The 17,622-nt window shown below is 48.3% G+C and overlaps 1 protein-coding gene across 4 annotated transcripts; it reads left to right on the top strand.

The window, feature by feature from the left end:
• The first annotated feature begins 960 nt into the window (after positions 1-960).
• Positions 961-17,110, top strand: SRSF11 (serine and arginine rich splicing factor 11). 4 transcript variants are annotated; one of them, XM_054638403.2, is made up of 13 exons: positions 961-1,109; positions 1,262-1,414; positions 5,777-5,910; positions 9,768-9,877; positions 11,033-11,125; positions 12,307-12,356; positions 12,651-12,778; positions 13,684-13,765; positions 14,012-14,143; positions 14,387-14,476; positions 15,012-15,107; positions 15,700-15,838; positions 15,939-17,110. In XM_054638403.2, exons 2-13 carry the CDS (start codon positions 1,287-1,289, stop codon positions 16,134-16,136), a joined length of 1,380 nt encoding a protein of 459 aa, XP_054494378.1. In that variant the 5' UTR covers positions 961-1,109; positions 1,262-1,286; the 3' UTR covers positions 16,137-17,110. The 4 variants fall into 4 exon arrangements, with proteins under 4 accessions (XP_054494378.1, XP_054494377.1, XP_077038772.1 ...); XM_054638402.2 differs by having other exon boundaries at positions 994-1,109; positions 15,942-17,110; XM_077182659.1 differs by lacking the exons at positions 961-1,109; positions 1,262-1,414; positions 5,777-5,910 and adding exons at positions 5,925-8,738; positions 9,351-9,471.
• The last annotated feature ends 512 nt before the right edge of the window (positions 17,111-17,622 follow it).

Below are 17,622 nucleotides of genomic sequence, written 5' to 3'. Positions count from 1 at the left end.
CCTGGTAAAAACACCGTGTCACTTGCATCTCATTCAGTTTCAATGCTGTTGGACAGCAAAGTTCCACGTGGAACCTTGCTGACAAATTCAAATCTGGAATTTAAATAAGCTTTTGGCAATTCAGTAATAGATACAGCATCTGTAATATTTCATAAGTGGAAATGTGATATCTGCTAAGGGAGGAGAGTGAGCATCTCCTACTTTATGAATCAGATGAGGTATTATTTCAGCTGGATTAATAAACAAGGCTGGTTTTACATTCAGAAACATTTATGGGAAACACATTAATATAAAGCAACAAACTCATCAGGAAATAGCATGATTTGTACTATGTAAACTGCAAATATATATTTTCCCCTCTCTCATAAAAATTCCCACCCCAACGTTGTACTGCTTGTGATGCCTTTTCCAAGGCTACCTGAAAACAGAGGCCAGACAGAGTTAAGGGAGTAAAAAGCAGGTATATTTCTTGAAGGGCCTTCATGTACATCTTGGGCAGATGAAGCCTGCCAGGTATTACACCCAAAAATACATGATGGGTCACAAATTTTCACACTTTTATAAGTTTGGTTCATTAGCATTTTCGGGATTAATCCTCTAATTACATCTTCAGGTAATGAAGTCATTCACCCCAAGTTTGCTTTCCCCAAAACTCACTTTTGTTTACATTTACTGGACCCTGAGACAGTGAGGAGTCCTTGATTGCCAGGCCTGGAGAGGAATTGTTGTGTCTGCTCAAAATGGGACAGCAGCAGCTCACACTGTACGTGGAGTTTAGAGCTCTACACTAAAGAACTGCAGGATCACAAATACAGAAAACCAGAAAAGGCAGAATCCCAAGGCATCCCTGGGACAGTGTATTTTGTGAGACTTTGCTCTGTGAAATGACGAGGCGGCAATAGCGCTACCTCAGAGCCCCCTCAGCTTTCCCGCGCGCGGGGCTCTGAGGGGGTGGGGGGGGGGCTGAGCGCGCCCCCTCCGCGCACGCGCCGCCCCCGCGCGCGGGCGTCCCTCTTCTCCGTGCGCGTCGGGCGGCGCGGCGCATGCGCGGGGCCGCGCGCGCAGGCGCGGCGCGGTGCACCGTGGGATACTGCGGCCCGGGCAGGCTGGTGAGGCGGCGCGCGCGGGGCCGGCGGGGGCGAGCGAACCGGGCCGGGGGCGGCGGGGCCGGGCCGAGCGAACCGGGCCGGGGAGGGGAGCGAACCGCAGCGCTCCGCCCGCGCCTCACCCGCTCCGCGCCCCCGCTGTGTGTCTGCTGCAGCACCGGCGGAGCGGGCGGCGGCGCGATGGCCTCCAGCAGCGGCACCGACGTGATCCAGGTCACCAACGTCTCGCCCAGCGCCAGCTCGGAGCAGATGCGGACCCTCTTCGGCTTCCTGGGCAAGATCGAGGAGCTGCGCCTCTTCCCCCCCGAGTGAGTGCGGGCCCGGCCCGGCCTCGCCGCCTCCCCCCCCTTCCCTCCCTCCCCCCCCGCGCCCTGCCCGCGTCCCGGCGCCGCCTCCCTCCTTCCCTCCCTCCCTCGCTCCCGCCCGCCCCCCCGGCGGCTCCCGGCCCGAGCCGCCCCCGCTCCCGGGGATCCCGCCCGGCCGCGGCGGGGGCGGCTCTCGCCGCGCACCCCCCGAGCCGGTGTGCACGGCTCGGCTCGGCTCGGTCACGGGACTGCGGGGATCGGTGCGGGCGTGGAGCGACACGTGCGGCTCCGCTGAAATCCACGTTTGTCTCCAGGAGTTGTTTGTCCGCGGTTGTGGCCGCTGAGCCTCTGGTGTCTGCGTCACCTCCGCAGCACTAAAACTTCTAGATGTAGATAAATGCGTTTGTTGCAAAGAATTTTTTTTTGCTAGAAGAGCAGCTTACCTCTACTGTACAAAAAATGCACTTTTAGTATTTCTGTTCCTTGCAAGCAAATCTATGCTGAGCAGAAAGGAAACCGGACAGACGAATACACGTTTGTCAGTTGCACATCCTGCAAGGAATTCTGTGCAAATTAAAACAAATAATGTACATTTCAAGTGCGTATATAACTGAAAAGAAAGTTTCAGATACCCTGGCAATTTACAAATAGCAACAAACAAAAAAAAAAGAACTAAGACAGTTTTTATGTCTTTGCTTGCAGTTAAGTTCTAATGAGCATAAATAGTGCTTTCAGAATCCTTTCTGATGCAATATAAAACCTGGGTGTTAGCAGTGATGATGGTTTCAGTGTGATTGATTTACAGAGCCTGGTGCCATTATATGGTGTTTTGGATATTCACTATATAAATTAAAGGTTTTCTTTCTGCCACGTTGAAGATTAATCAAACAATCAATTATTTGTAATACCCAAAATTACTTGGGTTTATTATTTTAGGGGAAAAAAATATAGCAGAACATTTATTTTTCCACTGAGGCTTCCATCGCTGTTAACAGAAACCAAAGACAGTTCCAGAAGGAGTTTCCTTGTTCCCAGCTGGGACACCTGGCATGGCAGGAGCTCCCCTGTGGCAGGTGCAGTCCTTTCCTGGCCTGCTCTGTGTCTGAGCACTTGGTCTCGTTTTTCAGGGCAGATGTTGGAGGTGTTTGGTGTCCCTGAAACTTTGTAGCTTTAGATACACATTAACTAACCTGTTCAGGGATTGCTGCAGTGCCTTGGGGTCCTTTCCCTTGTGTGAGGAGCTCACCCCCAGGGGGCTTTCCCTGGCCTGATGGGAATCTGCTCTGGCTCCCTTCAGGGCCCCCATCCACATCCCCCCAAAGAAAGGGACATTTTCTGATAGTGCCACATTCTTTTTCTGCTCCTTCTCCCCCAGATTCCTGATCCTGACTTTCCCTTTCCCATGGTGCCCATCCATTTTTGGAGAGGTGTGGGATATAAATCATAATCAGTGAAGTCTCCCCATAATGGAGATTCCTTCCTGGATCCTGCTGGGATTCTCCCTTGCCTGTAGTATTTGAGGAACCAATCCCATTTCCTTTGCTCCACCTCCTTGTTTGATCTGTGGCACTCTGCTGTAGAACTTCCTTATTCTCCTGCTCTTCCAGATCACGTGTAACTTCCTGATTGAGCTTCTCTCAATTCCTGTTTTTCCTCTTCTCCCCTCATCCACCCCTTTCCCAGTTTATTTAATCCCCTGTTTCTCATTTCTTGTACACCTCAGCTGCATCTTTAATGCACAATCTGCTTTGGGACTCCTTCCAATTTTCCTCCCCCTCCTCCTCCTGCTTTTCCCTGACTCCATTGCCTGGTTCTCATCTTTATTATATTCCATAAAGCTCCATCCAGACTGGAAAGTGGAGGGAGTGGATTTCTGAGTTTCCTGTATTGCAGCCCCAGGAAATCCTTGTGTGTCCCAGCATTCCAATGGCTGAGAGACAATTCCTGAATGCTTCAGCCTTGGGTGAATTAGAATAATGATGGATGGTGGCTTTTTTGGGAACTGTTGAGAACATCCAGTTCTTGCTGAATTTCACCCAGCTTGGATTTGAGAGTGAGTGGAAATACCATTTTTAAAAGTGCAATACACAGATGTAAATTAAATGTCAGGCTGCAGAAGCGTTGCCTAACACATTTTCAGTTGATATTTTAGGTTCATTATTTTGGGAGAAAGCTCAGCTACCCCAAAGCATTCCCAGAGGCACTCCTGGCAGTAAACAGGATCTGCTCTGGTTCACATTCCTTTGTTATCTGGCATTTTAAAAATGCCTCAAAATACTGGGCTGCATCTCTATAATGAATTGTGTAATTTTTATACAGTTTAGATTAGGAACTCCTTCAGCTCTGCCATCAACCCTCGATTTACTTTCCTTTACAAATTTTCTGTGATTTTGTTAAACGCCTTCTACTAAGGCTTCTTTGGTTTTATGTAATTATTATTCTTTATTTCTTGTTATTTCTTATTAATTATTACTTATGGGCTAAGAAAGGCACCATTTTGGCAAGCTAATGTGGATTCCTGGGCACAAAAGAGCCAACAGATTTAATATTTTTTCTCATTTATCACTGCAGTTATTTCCCAATTTATTCAGTCTGCAAGCTGTGGGAGCAAGTGGCTGTTTCTAATTTTAATGTTTCAGAAGTTGCAATGTGCTGGCTCCAATTTAGTTTTCCACGCCAGGTGAAATGTCAGGTTACTGAAGTGTGGTCTGACAGACACTGGGGCAGTTGTGTGTGTTGGGCCCAGTGGGGCTGAAGGTGAGGGAGCTGTTGGCATTTGCAGTGCCCAAAATAGACCCTGGATCTGCCTGCTGGTGTCGGAGCTGTTCCCTGAGTTCTGACAACCCCCAGTGCTGAAAGGCTTGATCAGCCTCAGCAGCCCAGATCAAGCTGCTCTGGAGCTGGGGTGCCTTTGAAGTCTGATGTTTTGGAGTTGGGCTGGGAATCCAGGTAGGAAAAGCAGCTTTTTGTCAGGACCAGTGATGTTTTCAGAGCTTCCTAGGCTGATCTGGACCTCTGGCCTGGTGTAGGAACAAGGGGTTTAGGATTTGCTGCTGCTTCCACTCCCTGCCTGGGCCTTCTGGAGGCAGCTTTTAACTCCTCTGCCCCACAGTTCTGTCTGCAGAAGAATTTTCCTTCCTGTCTTTCACTTTGTACATCCAATTACAGCAAAATCTCAAAATCTGCCCCACTTTGAGGACAGGGGACCTCTTAAAACCCATGCCTGGGCTGACTGCACCTGGTGTTTCAGTTTGGTTTGGTTTAAGGGAAGTTGCAGCTGTAGTTCTACCATTCTTTCCTGTTATAGGAAGTAGATATTTCTGGGTTGGTTTTTCTTCGAAGTGCCTCAGAACTTCTCAGTTTTGGGTTTGTAGGTTGGCAGACACTTGTTGTGAGCTGGAAGAGGCACAGGCCTACCTTGGAGGCAGGTGTGTTTTAGTGTGCTCAGCTTTTCATTCCTGCCTCAGCTCCTTACATTTCCTTGTGTTTGTTCTTCCCTGCTGAAGACAGGCAGGAGCTCAGCACTGGGCATTCCTCAGGGTGTGGGAGCATGCTGAAGTTTAGTCTAGAAGCTGGGATGGAGTTGGGTTGATGAATGAACCAGAATCCCAGGCCTGGGATGGGAGGGACCTCAAAGCCCATCCAGTGCCATGGGCAGGGACACCTCCCACTGTCCCAGGCTGCTCCAGCCTGGCCTTGGGCACTGCAGGGATCCAGAGGCAGCCACAGCTGCTCTGGGAGCTCTATTCCAGGGTCTCAGCACCCTCCCAGGCAGGAATTCCTTCCCAACATCCCATCCCTCCCTGCCCTGTGTCAGATCAAATCCTTCACCCCTCACCCTGCCCCTACGCGCCCTTGTCCCAAGTCACAAGGATCCTTTAATCATGGCCCTCTTCGTTTCACAATTTACCTCAATCAGTCATCTGGGGCCTAAAGCAGCGAGTGTGAAACCTCAGGCTTTAACTGAGACAGAATTGTCACTTTTTCTCCTTTTTCAGCCAAGTTTTCCTGCCAGCCAGGGCGGAATTCGCATTTAGGTGGCCGCTCATGGATTTACTGTGCACAGCAGAGCTCGTGTGCAGCTCCAAGAGGGGGGGATGACAGCTGCTGTGGTTTGGGGTTGGTGGCCCTGTTGCTGCTGTGCAGCTCCAAGAGGGGGGGATGACAGCTGCTGTGTTTTGGGGTTGGTTACCCTGTTGCTGCTGTGCAGCTCCAAGAGGGGGGGATGACAGCTCCTGTGGTTTTGGGGTTGGTGGCCCTGTTGCTGCTGTGCAGCTCCAAGAGGGGGGGGGGATGACAGCTGCTGTGGTTTGGGGTTGGTTACCCTGTTGCTGCTGTCCCTGAGCGTGGCTCTGTCTCTTGCAGTGACTCCCCCTTGCCGGTGTCGTCGCGCGTGTGCTTTGTAAAGTTCCACGACCCCGACTCGGCCGTGGTGGCCCAGCACCTGACAAACACTGTGTTCGTTGACAGAGCCCTCATAGTCGTTCCCTATGCTGAAGGTTTGTAACTTGTTTGATGTTCTACGGGGCCACCCTTGGGTGGTGGTTGGTTCCTGTCTAGTGCTCAGAATTTTCCAGTAGTCCTATGTCAAACACGTCAGAGATTGCCATTCTGAAACCCTTGGTATATTGCCTTTGGCCCCTGCATTTGGTCAGTCTGTTTCAATAGTGACACCAAATCTAAGTGGAAAGTTTTGTGTGTCTTGAAGTGTAGAATAAGAACGTTTTAGGCAGAATTCTATGCCAATTTTGCTTCGTGTCAGTCTCAATGAGACATTTTCCCAAACAGTTTGTAATGCAAACAGGTCCATATTTTAAGGAAATTTTACCTTAATAATTGTTTGCCACTTCCTTCACTCTCTTCATGAGAATGGTTTCTCCCTCCCTGAGAGTGCATGGGAGAGTAATTAACATTCCTTTGGGCTGTGCTGCCACTGCATTTATTTGGGAACATCCCCAAAAAAGGCCCTCACTCTCCTTGTGGAGTCCAGTATACCAAGGGTTTGAATAATTATGGTTTAATTCAAAAGTGACAACTTCCAAGAGGTGCCACATGGGCACTGGTCCTAGTTTTTAATTCCAAGTTTTCTTGTTCATCCTTGATATATTTAATAGAATTTCACTAAATAATAAACTCTTCTCTCTGTTATTTGTGTGTGTGATTTTTGTAGTGGAGAAGGCAAATGCAAAGCCCTTCCAGATGACTGAAAAACAGTGGGTCCTCTGCAGCTACAGGGGATTCTAGCCATTAACTAAAGGCCAGCAAGCACTCAAGTCCCCAAGTGTTTTCCTGGTGTAACCACTTGTTAACTACATTTTCTCTTCTTCTTTTTATTTTTACATTTTAGGGTGTTACAGTAATTTGAAAGGCAATGAGCAGGGTTTTTGGAACTTACCTTAAAAGCAAAGTGCTGAGAAGACACCTCTTCTTACAGAAGTCTTATTAAACTCTTCTAGACTTGCTTTAGAAGTAACTGATTTCCATTGTACTTCTGCATTTCTTGATTTACTTCTGGGAAAGGTTGAATTGAATAAAATCTTGCAGATTAAGTCATACTACACTGCTAAGTTGGGTACATGGCCCGGGGTCACACCTGTAATCTTAATCTGTCATGCTGGAGCTGTCTCTTGAGGCCTGGGGAGCTGTCTTATCTTATCTTTGTATTCCTTAAGCTTTAAAGATACGAAACTTAAACTTAAAAGATGTCCAGCCTAATTCCTGGAGTGTAGGAATGTGCAGTGTGGCCTCTGAGTGAGCCCTGCTGCTTCCTGGGGGCACAGAACCCCTGCTGCAATGGAGTTACTGCTCCTGCTGCCACTGCTGCACAACAGCAGAGCTGAGAGGCTGCTTGTCCCTGTGTGGGTGTTAAACACAGCAGCAGTCCAGTGAGATGCTGCTGGAATATTCTCCAAGGCCCATGGCAATAATGCCAGTGTTTAACTCTTCCTACAAGGATAAACCCACTTTTCTCTTTGTCAGTCTCACTTTGTCCACTGTGGATAAACCTGGCACGCAGAGAAACCTGCCCAGCAGCTGGGCTTTAGAAAATCCAATTCTTCAAGTGGAATATTTTCCTGGGCCTGTTAAGGAGTCACTCCTGGGCTGTACCTTGTGTTGCCTAACAGTTCAGAAATTAATGGCCTTGGCACATCACAAGAGAGATGTTCAGCCAATAAAGCATCACCCCTGGGTTAATAACCCCATACTTCTGTCCCTGTGCTGGAGTACAGTTTTCCCCCAAAATTCAGCCTGCCAGGGTCCCAGTTGAAGCAGGAGCAGCCTTTCCCCAGCCCACAGTGCCACTGCTGATGTGCTTAAAGCCAGGCCTGTGCTGAGTGGGGCCCTCCTGTCTCTGATGTCTGCTGTGCTAATGAACCTGTGTGATTATTGCCTGTCACTAAAGCAAATGTTTATTATCTGTTTAGTGCAATAATTCCCCCCCTGTCCCAAGTTTTAGCTCACACAGACACTTTGGTGTTGGCTGTTGCTTTGTGTTATAGAACTATACACAAAGGCTACGGTAAGGTTTAGTATTTGTCATTTTCTCTGGGCTAATTCCTGGATTTGGAAGGAACTCTTAAGGTTAAAGATGGCTGGGAGGGGTGTTTAGGTTCTTTGGTTAATGTTTGTTTCTTTTGTCTGTTTCTTTTTCTTTCATTTCTACACATTCATGCAGTATTTCATGGTTCTAACAAAGCAGCAGTAAAAAAAGCTCTTGAAGCATGAAAATTAACTGGTGAGGGGCCTCATTGCTTTTTTTTAAATTGTAGTTTATTTAAATACTTTTTAAAGAAACAATTAGAGGATCAGATGCATGAATTTTTTTAATGGATGCAGATCTTCTTTGAGGCGTCTCGAGCTAAGTCTGAGGATTTGTATTTAGATGCCAGAAATGTTGTAGTTGCACTAATTTGAAATGTTTAGCTGTAATTGATAAATATCCTCTTGAGACATAATTTTGCATGCCAAATGACCCCATAATCTCTCTGTAGGTATGTTGATATATTTATGCATTCCTGCCCTTTGCCTCCATGACCTTTTTCCCTGTCCCTCCATAACTTTGGGTATCTAAAGTGCTGCCAGCTCAGTGCCACGAGCCAGATATCAGTGCTGTGTATTGTACATTTGTGTAGATTATCGGCACTTCTCAGTATAGGTGGGAGGAACCATTACCTTTATTTAACAGTGGTTTTTCTTTTTTGTTGTTGTGTTTTACAGTTCTTTTCCCTGGTTCAGCCTGAACTATATACCAGGCCCTGCTGAAAATACCACCCAACAGTTTTCTTCTGCAGCTTATCCAGTTTCTCTTAAGTGCCCTGTACATATTGTATGTTTTATGATGAGATGCAGTTTCTTAATATGTATTACAGAAACACTACTGGTATTTGCAACTATATAGTAAAATTGTTTTATTGAACTCTCATTTTGGGGGCTTGGGCACATTAACAAATTAATCCATCTGTATAGGGCTTTTGCTGTTGGATAGAGTAAAACTCCCTCCACAACTGTTTGCTAGTAGGGCCCTGAGCACTGTGTGTGCAGAGCAGGCAGTGCAGTAACCCCTGGGCTTGGCTGGCTGCAAGACTTTGGGCCACGAGTCCCCTGTGCCACGGCAGGTGGCAGCAGCACTGCTGGTGCTCTGAGCTGGCACATATTGGAGCAAAAGCATTTTACTGCACAGGTAAGGAATGTGCCAGCATCCCTGTGTGTATCCCAGCCACAGACACACCCCCAGCGTTCCCGGAGAGCCGCAGGGACCGCATTCCATGTGACACGTCAGCAAAAGCCCTACCCAAAAACACCCATCCCTTCTCTTTAAGTTTGCCAAAATTTGTATGGTAGGTGTAAAAAGAAAACATAGTGAACTGTACCATATTATTAACCCCTAAATCCAACTTTTTTTGTCTTGTGTATCTTGATTTTTCTGTGTGCTTTGTAGTGAAGCAGCCGACACGAGTCGTTGTTCATAAAACAGCTTTTGAAAGTTGAGAGCACTCTCACCCCTGGAGAACCGACTGTGCTTGCTTACGTTTGGTTCATGACTTAAAAATCGAGTACAGGTGATGAAACCTTGGCAGTGTTAACAACAAAGTAGTGTGTATTGTGCTATTTTTTTGCTCTAGAAACTTAACCTTTTGTAGAGAAAAAGGAACAGTCAAATTGTCACCCATTGAAGTTGCATTCTGACAAAAAAAGTTAATGCTAAATATTAATAGCCATCAAGCTTTGTATTTTAGCCAACATAAGTACTTTCAACAAACTCAGGTGGTGTATCAGGGAGACTTTGCTGGGTGTATTTGTGTATTTGGTGCCTCTGGGCTGGGATGCCCTCTAATGCCAGGCTGTTTCCCTGCAGGAGTCATTCCTGATGAGACTAAGGCTCTGTCTCTCTTGGCACCAGCTAATGCCGTGGCAGGGCTGCTGCCCGGGGGTGGCCTGCTGCCCACTCCCAACCCTCTCTCTCAGGTAGGCTGGGCAACCCCTGCTGCTGCTTTCCCACCTCATTCCTGCTCTTTCTTTCAGGGCTGATGTGTTGATTCCAGCTCCTAGAGTGGTTTATTGGGCCTGCTGGACTGGGACAGCTCTGATGTGATTGGGGCATGACAGTGACAAGTTGTTAGATGGAATATCCTTATTGCCCTCTCTGCTGGTTTCCCAGGGCCCTGTTTGTGCCTCCCACCCCTCTCACCCTCTGTATGTACTTTACAGATGTGACAAGCAGTAGAGGTCTCACAGATTTTAAACTCCTCAAGTCCAGGCAGCTGCCACACTGTGAGATTCCCTTCATTAATCCTCCAGCTGAGGGGAAGGTTGGAGCCTGGTTGTGTGAACCCACAGGAATTCATGTGGAAGATGAACAGTGAGAATTGCACATTGTGGGAGAAGCTGGAGTCACAGCTCAGCTCTTAACAGGGCACAGAATCAAAGTGCAGGAGGCAAATTAATCACAATAAAGCCCCATTAATTCTGCACCTCTCAAACCCTCCCCAGCTCCTGCTTAGCTGGAGGACCCCCTGGCCATGGAGCTGCTCAGGAGGAAATAGCCTAAATTTAACCTTGGAAACCCAGGGACCAGGTTGGAAGGACCAAATACATAATAAAATATTTCATTCATTAAAAAATCTGTCCATGTGAATCCTGGAAATGGATGTTGATTGCAGCTGTGTCTCTGCTCCCAGCCCCTCTGGTGGGATGAGTTCAGCACATCCATTTTAGGGAACTGTGCTGCACAGTTCAGCACATCTTGGCAGTGTGTGTTGGGTTTGGGTGTCTGTCTCAATCATCTCATTTGAAATGGCCCAAAATGAGCTGCCTTAGGGAGCCTTCTGCTCTCCCAGTAGCTTTTTAACCAAATTGGAGACATTTGCAGGGATGCAGTCCTGTTAAATTGCTTTTCAACATAAACCATGGCCATCTCAACCCTAAAATCAACTAGAAATGGGGTAATAGCCTCAAAAACTTGAATGAATTTCCATTTTAGCACTGAAAAATAACTTCATTTTCAACTATCCTTTCAATTTGCTGGAATGCTTTGCTCCTTCACCTTGATTTCCCCTGCCCAGTGATGTCCCTGACTGAATTTTGTCACTGCCTGTGCCCTGACTGCTCTCTCTGCCACAGATTGGTGCTGTCCCTTTAGCTGCTTTAGGAGCTCCTGCTCTCGACCCTGCCCTTGCTGCTCTTGGGCTTCCTGGAGCAAACCTGAACTCCCAGGTACGTCTTCATTCCAGAATATCCTTTATTGCCCCCCTCTTTGCTGCTCTGAGAGTGGTTTCCATTTGTGTCACTTCAGAGCCACTGCCTGGGAACTCCAGGGATTGGAAGGAAAAATACCTGCTTGAATATCAAAATAAATGTTGCAAGGGGCCAAGGAATAATTTGAGGATAGCAATGAAATATTTCAAATATGTGTCATTATCAGGCCAGGAACCTGCCTTGTTCTTCAAGTAAAAAGTAGTTTGACTTTTTAATTTTCTAGGTGTCAAAAATGTGAGGAAACTTCATTAGGTTGTTACAGCTGAACAAAAAAGGCTTTTAAGTACTAGAATATTGAGTATATTTATATCAACAAAGATATATCAATATAAATATATTGGTCATATATGTAGATAAAATATTTAAGAGGTAAGAATAAAATACTCTTACAGCCACAAGAAGCAGCAATAATTTAATACATTGCTACTACCATCACTTAAATTTTAATGTATTCCCATGTGGAAGAACAAGCAAATGATGGTGAAATTAAATAACAAATGAAAAAATCAATCTAAAGGCAAATGAGAAAAATGTAAATTTGGGGTGATGGAGGATTTTTGTGCATTAAACCATCAGACTGTAACAAACATTTCAACAAAGAAAGCTGGGGTTCATTATTAAAAAAATGAGGGAGGATTAAACTTTTTTTCTTAATACCCCATTGGTGCAGGAAGTGATGATGATGCCTGGATTATCCTAAGAGCTGTAACATTTTTTTCATGGAATACTTAAATGTTTATAAGTTGGCATTGAGGTCTTCAGTGGACAGGCAGCTTAGAGAGGGCTCTGTTCTCTTGCAGTGACAGAAATAACCCGTGCACAAAAAGTTACTAGTGCATAGGGATAAACACCCCAGCAGTGTATTTTTATCTGTTGGTATTTTTATCCATTTGTGGGTTTATCCCTGATCCTGCCCAGGCAGGGCTGGCTGTGGAGAATAAATCCCAGAGCTGCAGTGTGGGGTGTTAATGCTAAATATTAACACCCCAGGCACAGCAGCCCAGTGTGGCCTTTCCTCTTGGCTGGGGCTGTTCTGCTCTGGTTTTCCAGCTGGGAAAACTTCAGGGGACATTCCAAGGAAGGTTCTCTGGAGCTCTCACATCTCCCAGCCTGCTTCTAACTCTGTTTTTCCCTCACAGTCTCTTGCAGCAGATCAGCTCCTAAAACTGATGAGCACAGTGGATCCAAAGTAAGCACCAGTGTTCCCAAACCCTTGGACTGCACTGCTGGGGGACTCCATGGGAATATCCATGGGGATTCAGTGCCCAGTCCCTGTCCTGCTGGAGCTGGAAGGGCCTTGGAGCAGCCTGGGCTAGGGAAGGTTCCCTGCCCGTGGCAGGGGTGGGATCAGATGGGTTTGATGTCCCTCCAAACCAAAACCATTCCAGGATTCCCTGATCCTGTGAACTGGCTGAGTCTGACAATGCAGCCCCGTATCCCTTGGGCTCCTGAGTCCTGAATTCTGGAATTCTGTGTTGCCCAGGTTGAACCATGTGGCTGCAGGTCTCGTGTCCCCCAGTCTGAAGTCAGATACCTCCAGTAAAGAAATAGAAGAGGCCATGAAGAGAGTCCGAGAAGCACAGTCCCTAATCTCTGCTGCTATAGAGCCAGGTAATCCAGCCAGCACGGGGCCTGGGCACAGCCCCTGATCAAAACTGGTGCTCTGCAGAGCCCTGCCTCTGTGCCTCTGGTCTGGGAGGAATTCACTGACTGGGTTTTTAATCATCCTGCTCCATTTCCTGCAGAAATGGCTGGAATTCATCCATTGATTTTCCCAAAATTCACTGATTTGAAGGCTGTACAGCACCCAGGCTTCCCTGAGGGAAGTTCTTGCTGCTGTCTCAAATTCCAAGGGAATGTGGATTTCCCAGCCTCACCACTTGGCACCCTGCTGATGTTTCTCAGGGATGCTTTCCTTTATTTTCATTCCTAATCTGGGCAGGTTTGTAAATAATTCTCTTTTTTGGAGCTTCTTTCAGCAGGTTTGATTTTAGAACAAGCTCCAGCAGCTCTCACAAATGTCAGAGCCACCAAATCTGAGAGGCAGAAACTTGAACACTGAAAATACAGAATATTCATCAGTTCTGCAGCCTCCTGATGATTTCTAGGAAAGAGCAGAGCTCCTGTTCGTGCTTAGCTTGAGGCTTTTTTGTGGGAAATTCAAAACAATCATTTGACATGTTCTTCAGCCCCTTGGGAAATGGCAGATTCTGGGATTTTCACAGGATTTTCCATTGTCCTGCAGCCATCAGCTATTCACTGACTTAAGATTTTTTCTAAATTTTGACTTCTCCAGTTTTGCATAAAACTTACTTTGTGTCACAAATGTGTTCCCGTCCTCGGTTGGTTCTTTTTGTCTTCTTGTGAAGAAAATTACAGATGAGCCTTCATGTCAAATGGCAAGATCAGGTTGATTTATATCAATTACATGAAGCTCCAAGTCCTTTCCTTTGGAAAATATTTTTAAATATTAAAAAAAAAAAAAAAAAACATTGATTTTTATTGTACTTTTCCAGACAAAAAAGATGAAAAGCGAAGACATTCGAGGTCGAGGTCGCGCTCGAGGAGGAGGAGGACACCTTCCTCATCCAGACACAGGTGACTGAGCAATTCCTTAGCAACACCTCCCACAGCTGCAACAATCCCTGCAAAAACCATTCTTGGCAAGAGCCTTGGGTTTGATGCAGGGCTCACAGCTTCATTGCCATTCCAGCGTGCAGAGCTCCTGGCAGAGCCGTGGATGGAGGCTTTGGTTGGGTTTGGGGGTTCCCTGCCCGGAGCAGCTGGGCTGGGAGCATCCCAGGATGTCCTCCCTGTGACTCCATGTTGCTGTGTCCCTGGCAGACGCTCCAGGAGCAGATCAAGGAGAAGGTCCCATTCCAAATCCAGGAGCAGGAGGCGATCCAAAAGTCCGAGGAGAAGGAGATCTCATTCCAGAGAGAGGAGCAGGAGGTCTCGGAGCACATCCAAAACCAGGTAATGACCCCAGGGAGTCCAGTCCTGAGCAGGGCAGGCATTGTCCCCTGTGCTGGCACTGCTGGGTCCCCACAGGGCTGTGTCCAGCTCTGGGCCCTCAGCTCAGGACATGGAGGGGCTGGAGCACCTGGAGGGCTCAGCCTGGGGAGCCACCCCTGCCCCTCCCAGCCCTGCATCCCTTTCCCTGGACAGCAGATCAGGAAGTGCTGTTTGAAAGTGACTTAATCTCTCTTCTACTAAAAGGGATAAAAAGAAGGAAGAGAAAGAAAAGAAACGTTCTAAAACTCCCCCCAAAAGCTACAGCACAACCAGAAGATCCAGAAGCACAAGCAGGTACAGAAATGGGATTTCCCTTGCTCTCTGTTCCCAGCAGGGTTTTGATGCACTTCAATATTAAATAGAAAAAAATGTTCTTGTGATAAAACAGCTGGTCTGTGGAAGGTGTCCCTGCCCATGGAAGGAGCTGGGCTTTGAGGTCCCTTCCAACCCAAACTATGCCTGGATCCCATTGGATCATGGTTCCAATGAGGATGTGTCTGCTACAGGCACAACAGCACCTCTACCACCTGTGTCTGTTGATACTTGCATTTTCCTGCAATGCCTGAGGTAAATTCTTTGGGCTTAGAACAGTTTTCCTTGCTCTGTGTCAGAGTTTGATGCTCCAGGGTCACTGCCAAGCTCTTCCTCATTTAGGGAATAAATCCAGGCAAAAGCGTTTCATTTTTTAAAAAAAACTTCCAATTTTAGCTTGCAGTTTTAACAACTCTTTAGTACCCTGTGAGCAGGGCTGGGCTTGGATTAGGGATGCATTTGCAGCTTTAAAAAAAAAAAAGGCAGAGATTTCCAAAGCTCCTGTGTCTCCCTGCAGAGAACGGCGGCGCCGGCGGAGCCGGAGCGGGACGCGGTCCCCGAAAAAGCCCAGGTCTCCCAAACGGAAAATGTCCCGGTCCCCGTCACCCAGAAGGTCAGGGAAACACCTGGCTGGGAAGAATGGTGTCTGGGTGGGAAATTGCCAAATTGTGACCTCCAGGGAGGCTCCAAGGGATTCTGTGTGGGGGAATATTTGCTGCTTTTGTGGAGCTGCTCTGGGGTTGGCTGGGAGCTCCGAGGGTCAGGGGTTCCAGGGGTGGTAGGAGTAGATATGCCACAATTCCCAGTCCATTTGGATTTGCACAGTAGGAACCAGCTGATTTTGGGTGGCCTGGGTGACCCTGTCCCAGCATGGGCAGCTCAAGGTGCTCCTCTGTAAAACGCTGGAGCACCGCTGTTCTTGGTGTCCAGGATCTGGACTCCATGATCCCCATGGGGCCCTTCAGCTCAGGAGATTCCATGGTTCTGTTTGCCATAGCATTGCTCAGCCTTGGCTTTGTGCTGTCGTCCTTGAGCCAGAGCTAAGAACTTGGGATTTTGGGTATTTCCTGGAAGCAGAGCCTGTTCCCTACCTGCCCTCTGCCATTTTCCTTTGGGTTTGCTGTGGGTAACGCTCTGGACACAGTTCCAGCCATGGAATGAGGTGATGGGGATGGGCCTCATCCTCTTCCTGCTGATCCTCATAGGCATAAAAAGGAAAAGAAGAAGGATAAAGACAAGGAGAGGAGCAGAGACGAGAGGGAGCGGTCAACGAGCAAGAAGAAGAAGAGCAAAGACAAGGAGAAGGATCGAGACCGGAAATCCGAGAGCGACAAGGATGTGAAAGTATGTTCCAAAAAGCCCTGGAGCTGCTCCCAGCCCTGCCCCACGTGCCCCCTGCCCCAGCCCACAGGGAAGTGCTAACGTGTCCCTTTCCCTGGCAAAGCAGGTCACAAGGGACTACGACGAGGAGGAACAGGGCTACGACAGCGAGAAGGAGAAGAAGGAGGAGAAGAAGGTGGCGGATGCTCCCTCCCCCAAAGGGAAGGAGCCCGGGGCCGAGAAGGGCAGCGGGGATCCGGGCAGGGAATCCAAGGTGAACGGGGATGACCACCACGAGGAGGACATGGACATGAGCGACTGAGCTGCCCACAGCCCCTCAGTGTGATCCTTTATGCTGTACTTGTTAATCCTCAACCTAGATGTATCCAGCTCCGAGCTCTCCATGGTCTGTCCATCCCGATACTAACTCACACCCAAAGCTTGAGACAGGGATCCCCTGCTCCGGGGCCCAGCTGGGGCCGGGCCGGCCCGCACGTCCCTCCCAGCAAGGGCTGGCCTACCCCTCCTCCCTCCCTCCCTCCCTCCCTCCCTGCTTCCCTCCCTCCGGAGTGTCCCTGGCTGAGCCAGCAGGGCCCAGCGGTGTGGCAGTGTCCCAGGTGTGTGGGGAGTGTGGCACAGCCCCCCTGTCCTGCAGCTACCGAGGGGCTGCCGGGGCCTCCTGGACACTCCGGAGTCGGCCTTGAATCGCACCAGCTCTTTGTGCTCTTGGCTTTAGTTCTGGTTTGAAGCCACGTGCTGGGCTTGGCTGGGTTTGGTTTCCGGTGGGTTTTGGTTGGCTTTGCCCAGGGTTCTGTGCCCTGACCTTCCTGAGGGCTCTGTCTCCACTGGGTCCGTTCAGCTCCACCCAGGGCGAGCTGGGATGGTCTGACCTCGGGAAGGGCAATCCTGGCCGTGCCCAGTGAGGGAGGGTTGGGGGAGCAGCCTCACCCAGGGCTGGGGCTCAGGAGCTCACCCGCTGCAGCAGGGAGTGCATTTTAAAATGACCTTGGTCTGTTTTTAAAGCAAGTCCATTGATAATGTACTTTTTACTTGATCTCAAGTTGTACAAACGGATAAATTTGTGTTCCTGTCCCGGCCGTTCCCTCCCTCCCGCACTCGGTGATCCCATGGTATTTGCAGAGTAGTTACCCAAAGCTGTTCCTTAGTTCCAGCAGCTCCAGAGCTTTTACTTTTGTGCAGGTAAAGAGACAAAAGTAGCCGACAGTCTGTGCCATGTCGATGTACAGTTTCGGAAAATGTTTTACAAAACTTTGATAATAAAACCCTGAAACTTCACCACCTCTTCCTAGAAAACTCCTGGGTTTTATTTCCACTGCTGGGTGCACCAGACTTTACCTCATTCCTTACAGGGAACTTTTCCATCTCTGTTACAGTGAAGAAGGAATTATTTTACTTTTTGGGGGGGGAAATGGGTTAAAATGGGAATGTGGAGGTTTATGGGACTGTTGAGAAGGACCTGGGAGTGGATGAAAAGCAAGAGAAGCTCTGGGGAGACCCTGCCTGGCAGGGAGCACTTGGAGCAGCCTCAAGGCTCCAGCCACTGCAGTTATGAGAACTCTTTAACTAACAGTGGCTGGAGCTCTTCTGGGAAGTTTTCCTGCCCCTTTAGAAACAGGAGATTTTCCATCATCAGCTCTGTACCTGCAGAGGGAGGCCCTGATCCCTCTCTGAGCTCAGGGGCTGATGCTGGGGGCAGGAGAGCGAGGCTAAGTTTAAAAACTTAAAAACCCCAACCCCATCCCTCCAAACCTACCCTCCCCAAAAAAAAGCCCCCAGCTCTCCCTCAA

The sequence above is a fragment of the Agelaius phoeniceus genome, chromosome 8 (genome assembly GCF_051311805.1).
Source record: "Agelaius phoeniceus isolate bAgePho1 chromosome 8, bAgePho1.hap1, whole genome shotgun sequence".
Classification (NCBI taxonomy): Eukaryota; Metazoa; Chordata; class Aves; order Passeriformes; family Icteridae; genus Agelaius; species Agelaius phoeniceus.
Note: the sequence above shows the minus strand (reverse complement) of the source record. Positions and strands in the feature narration are given on the sequence as shown.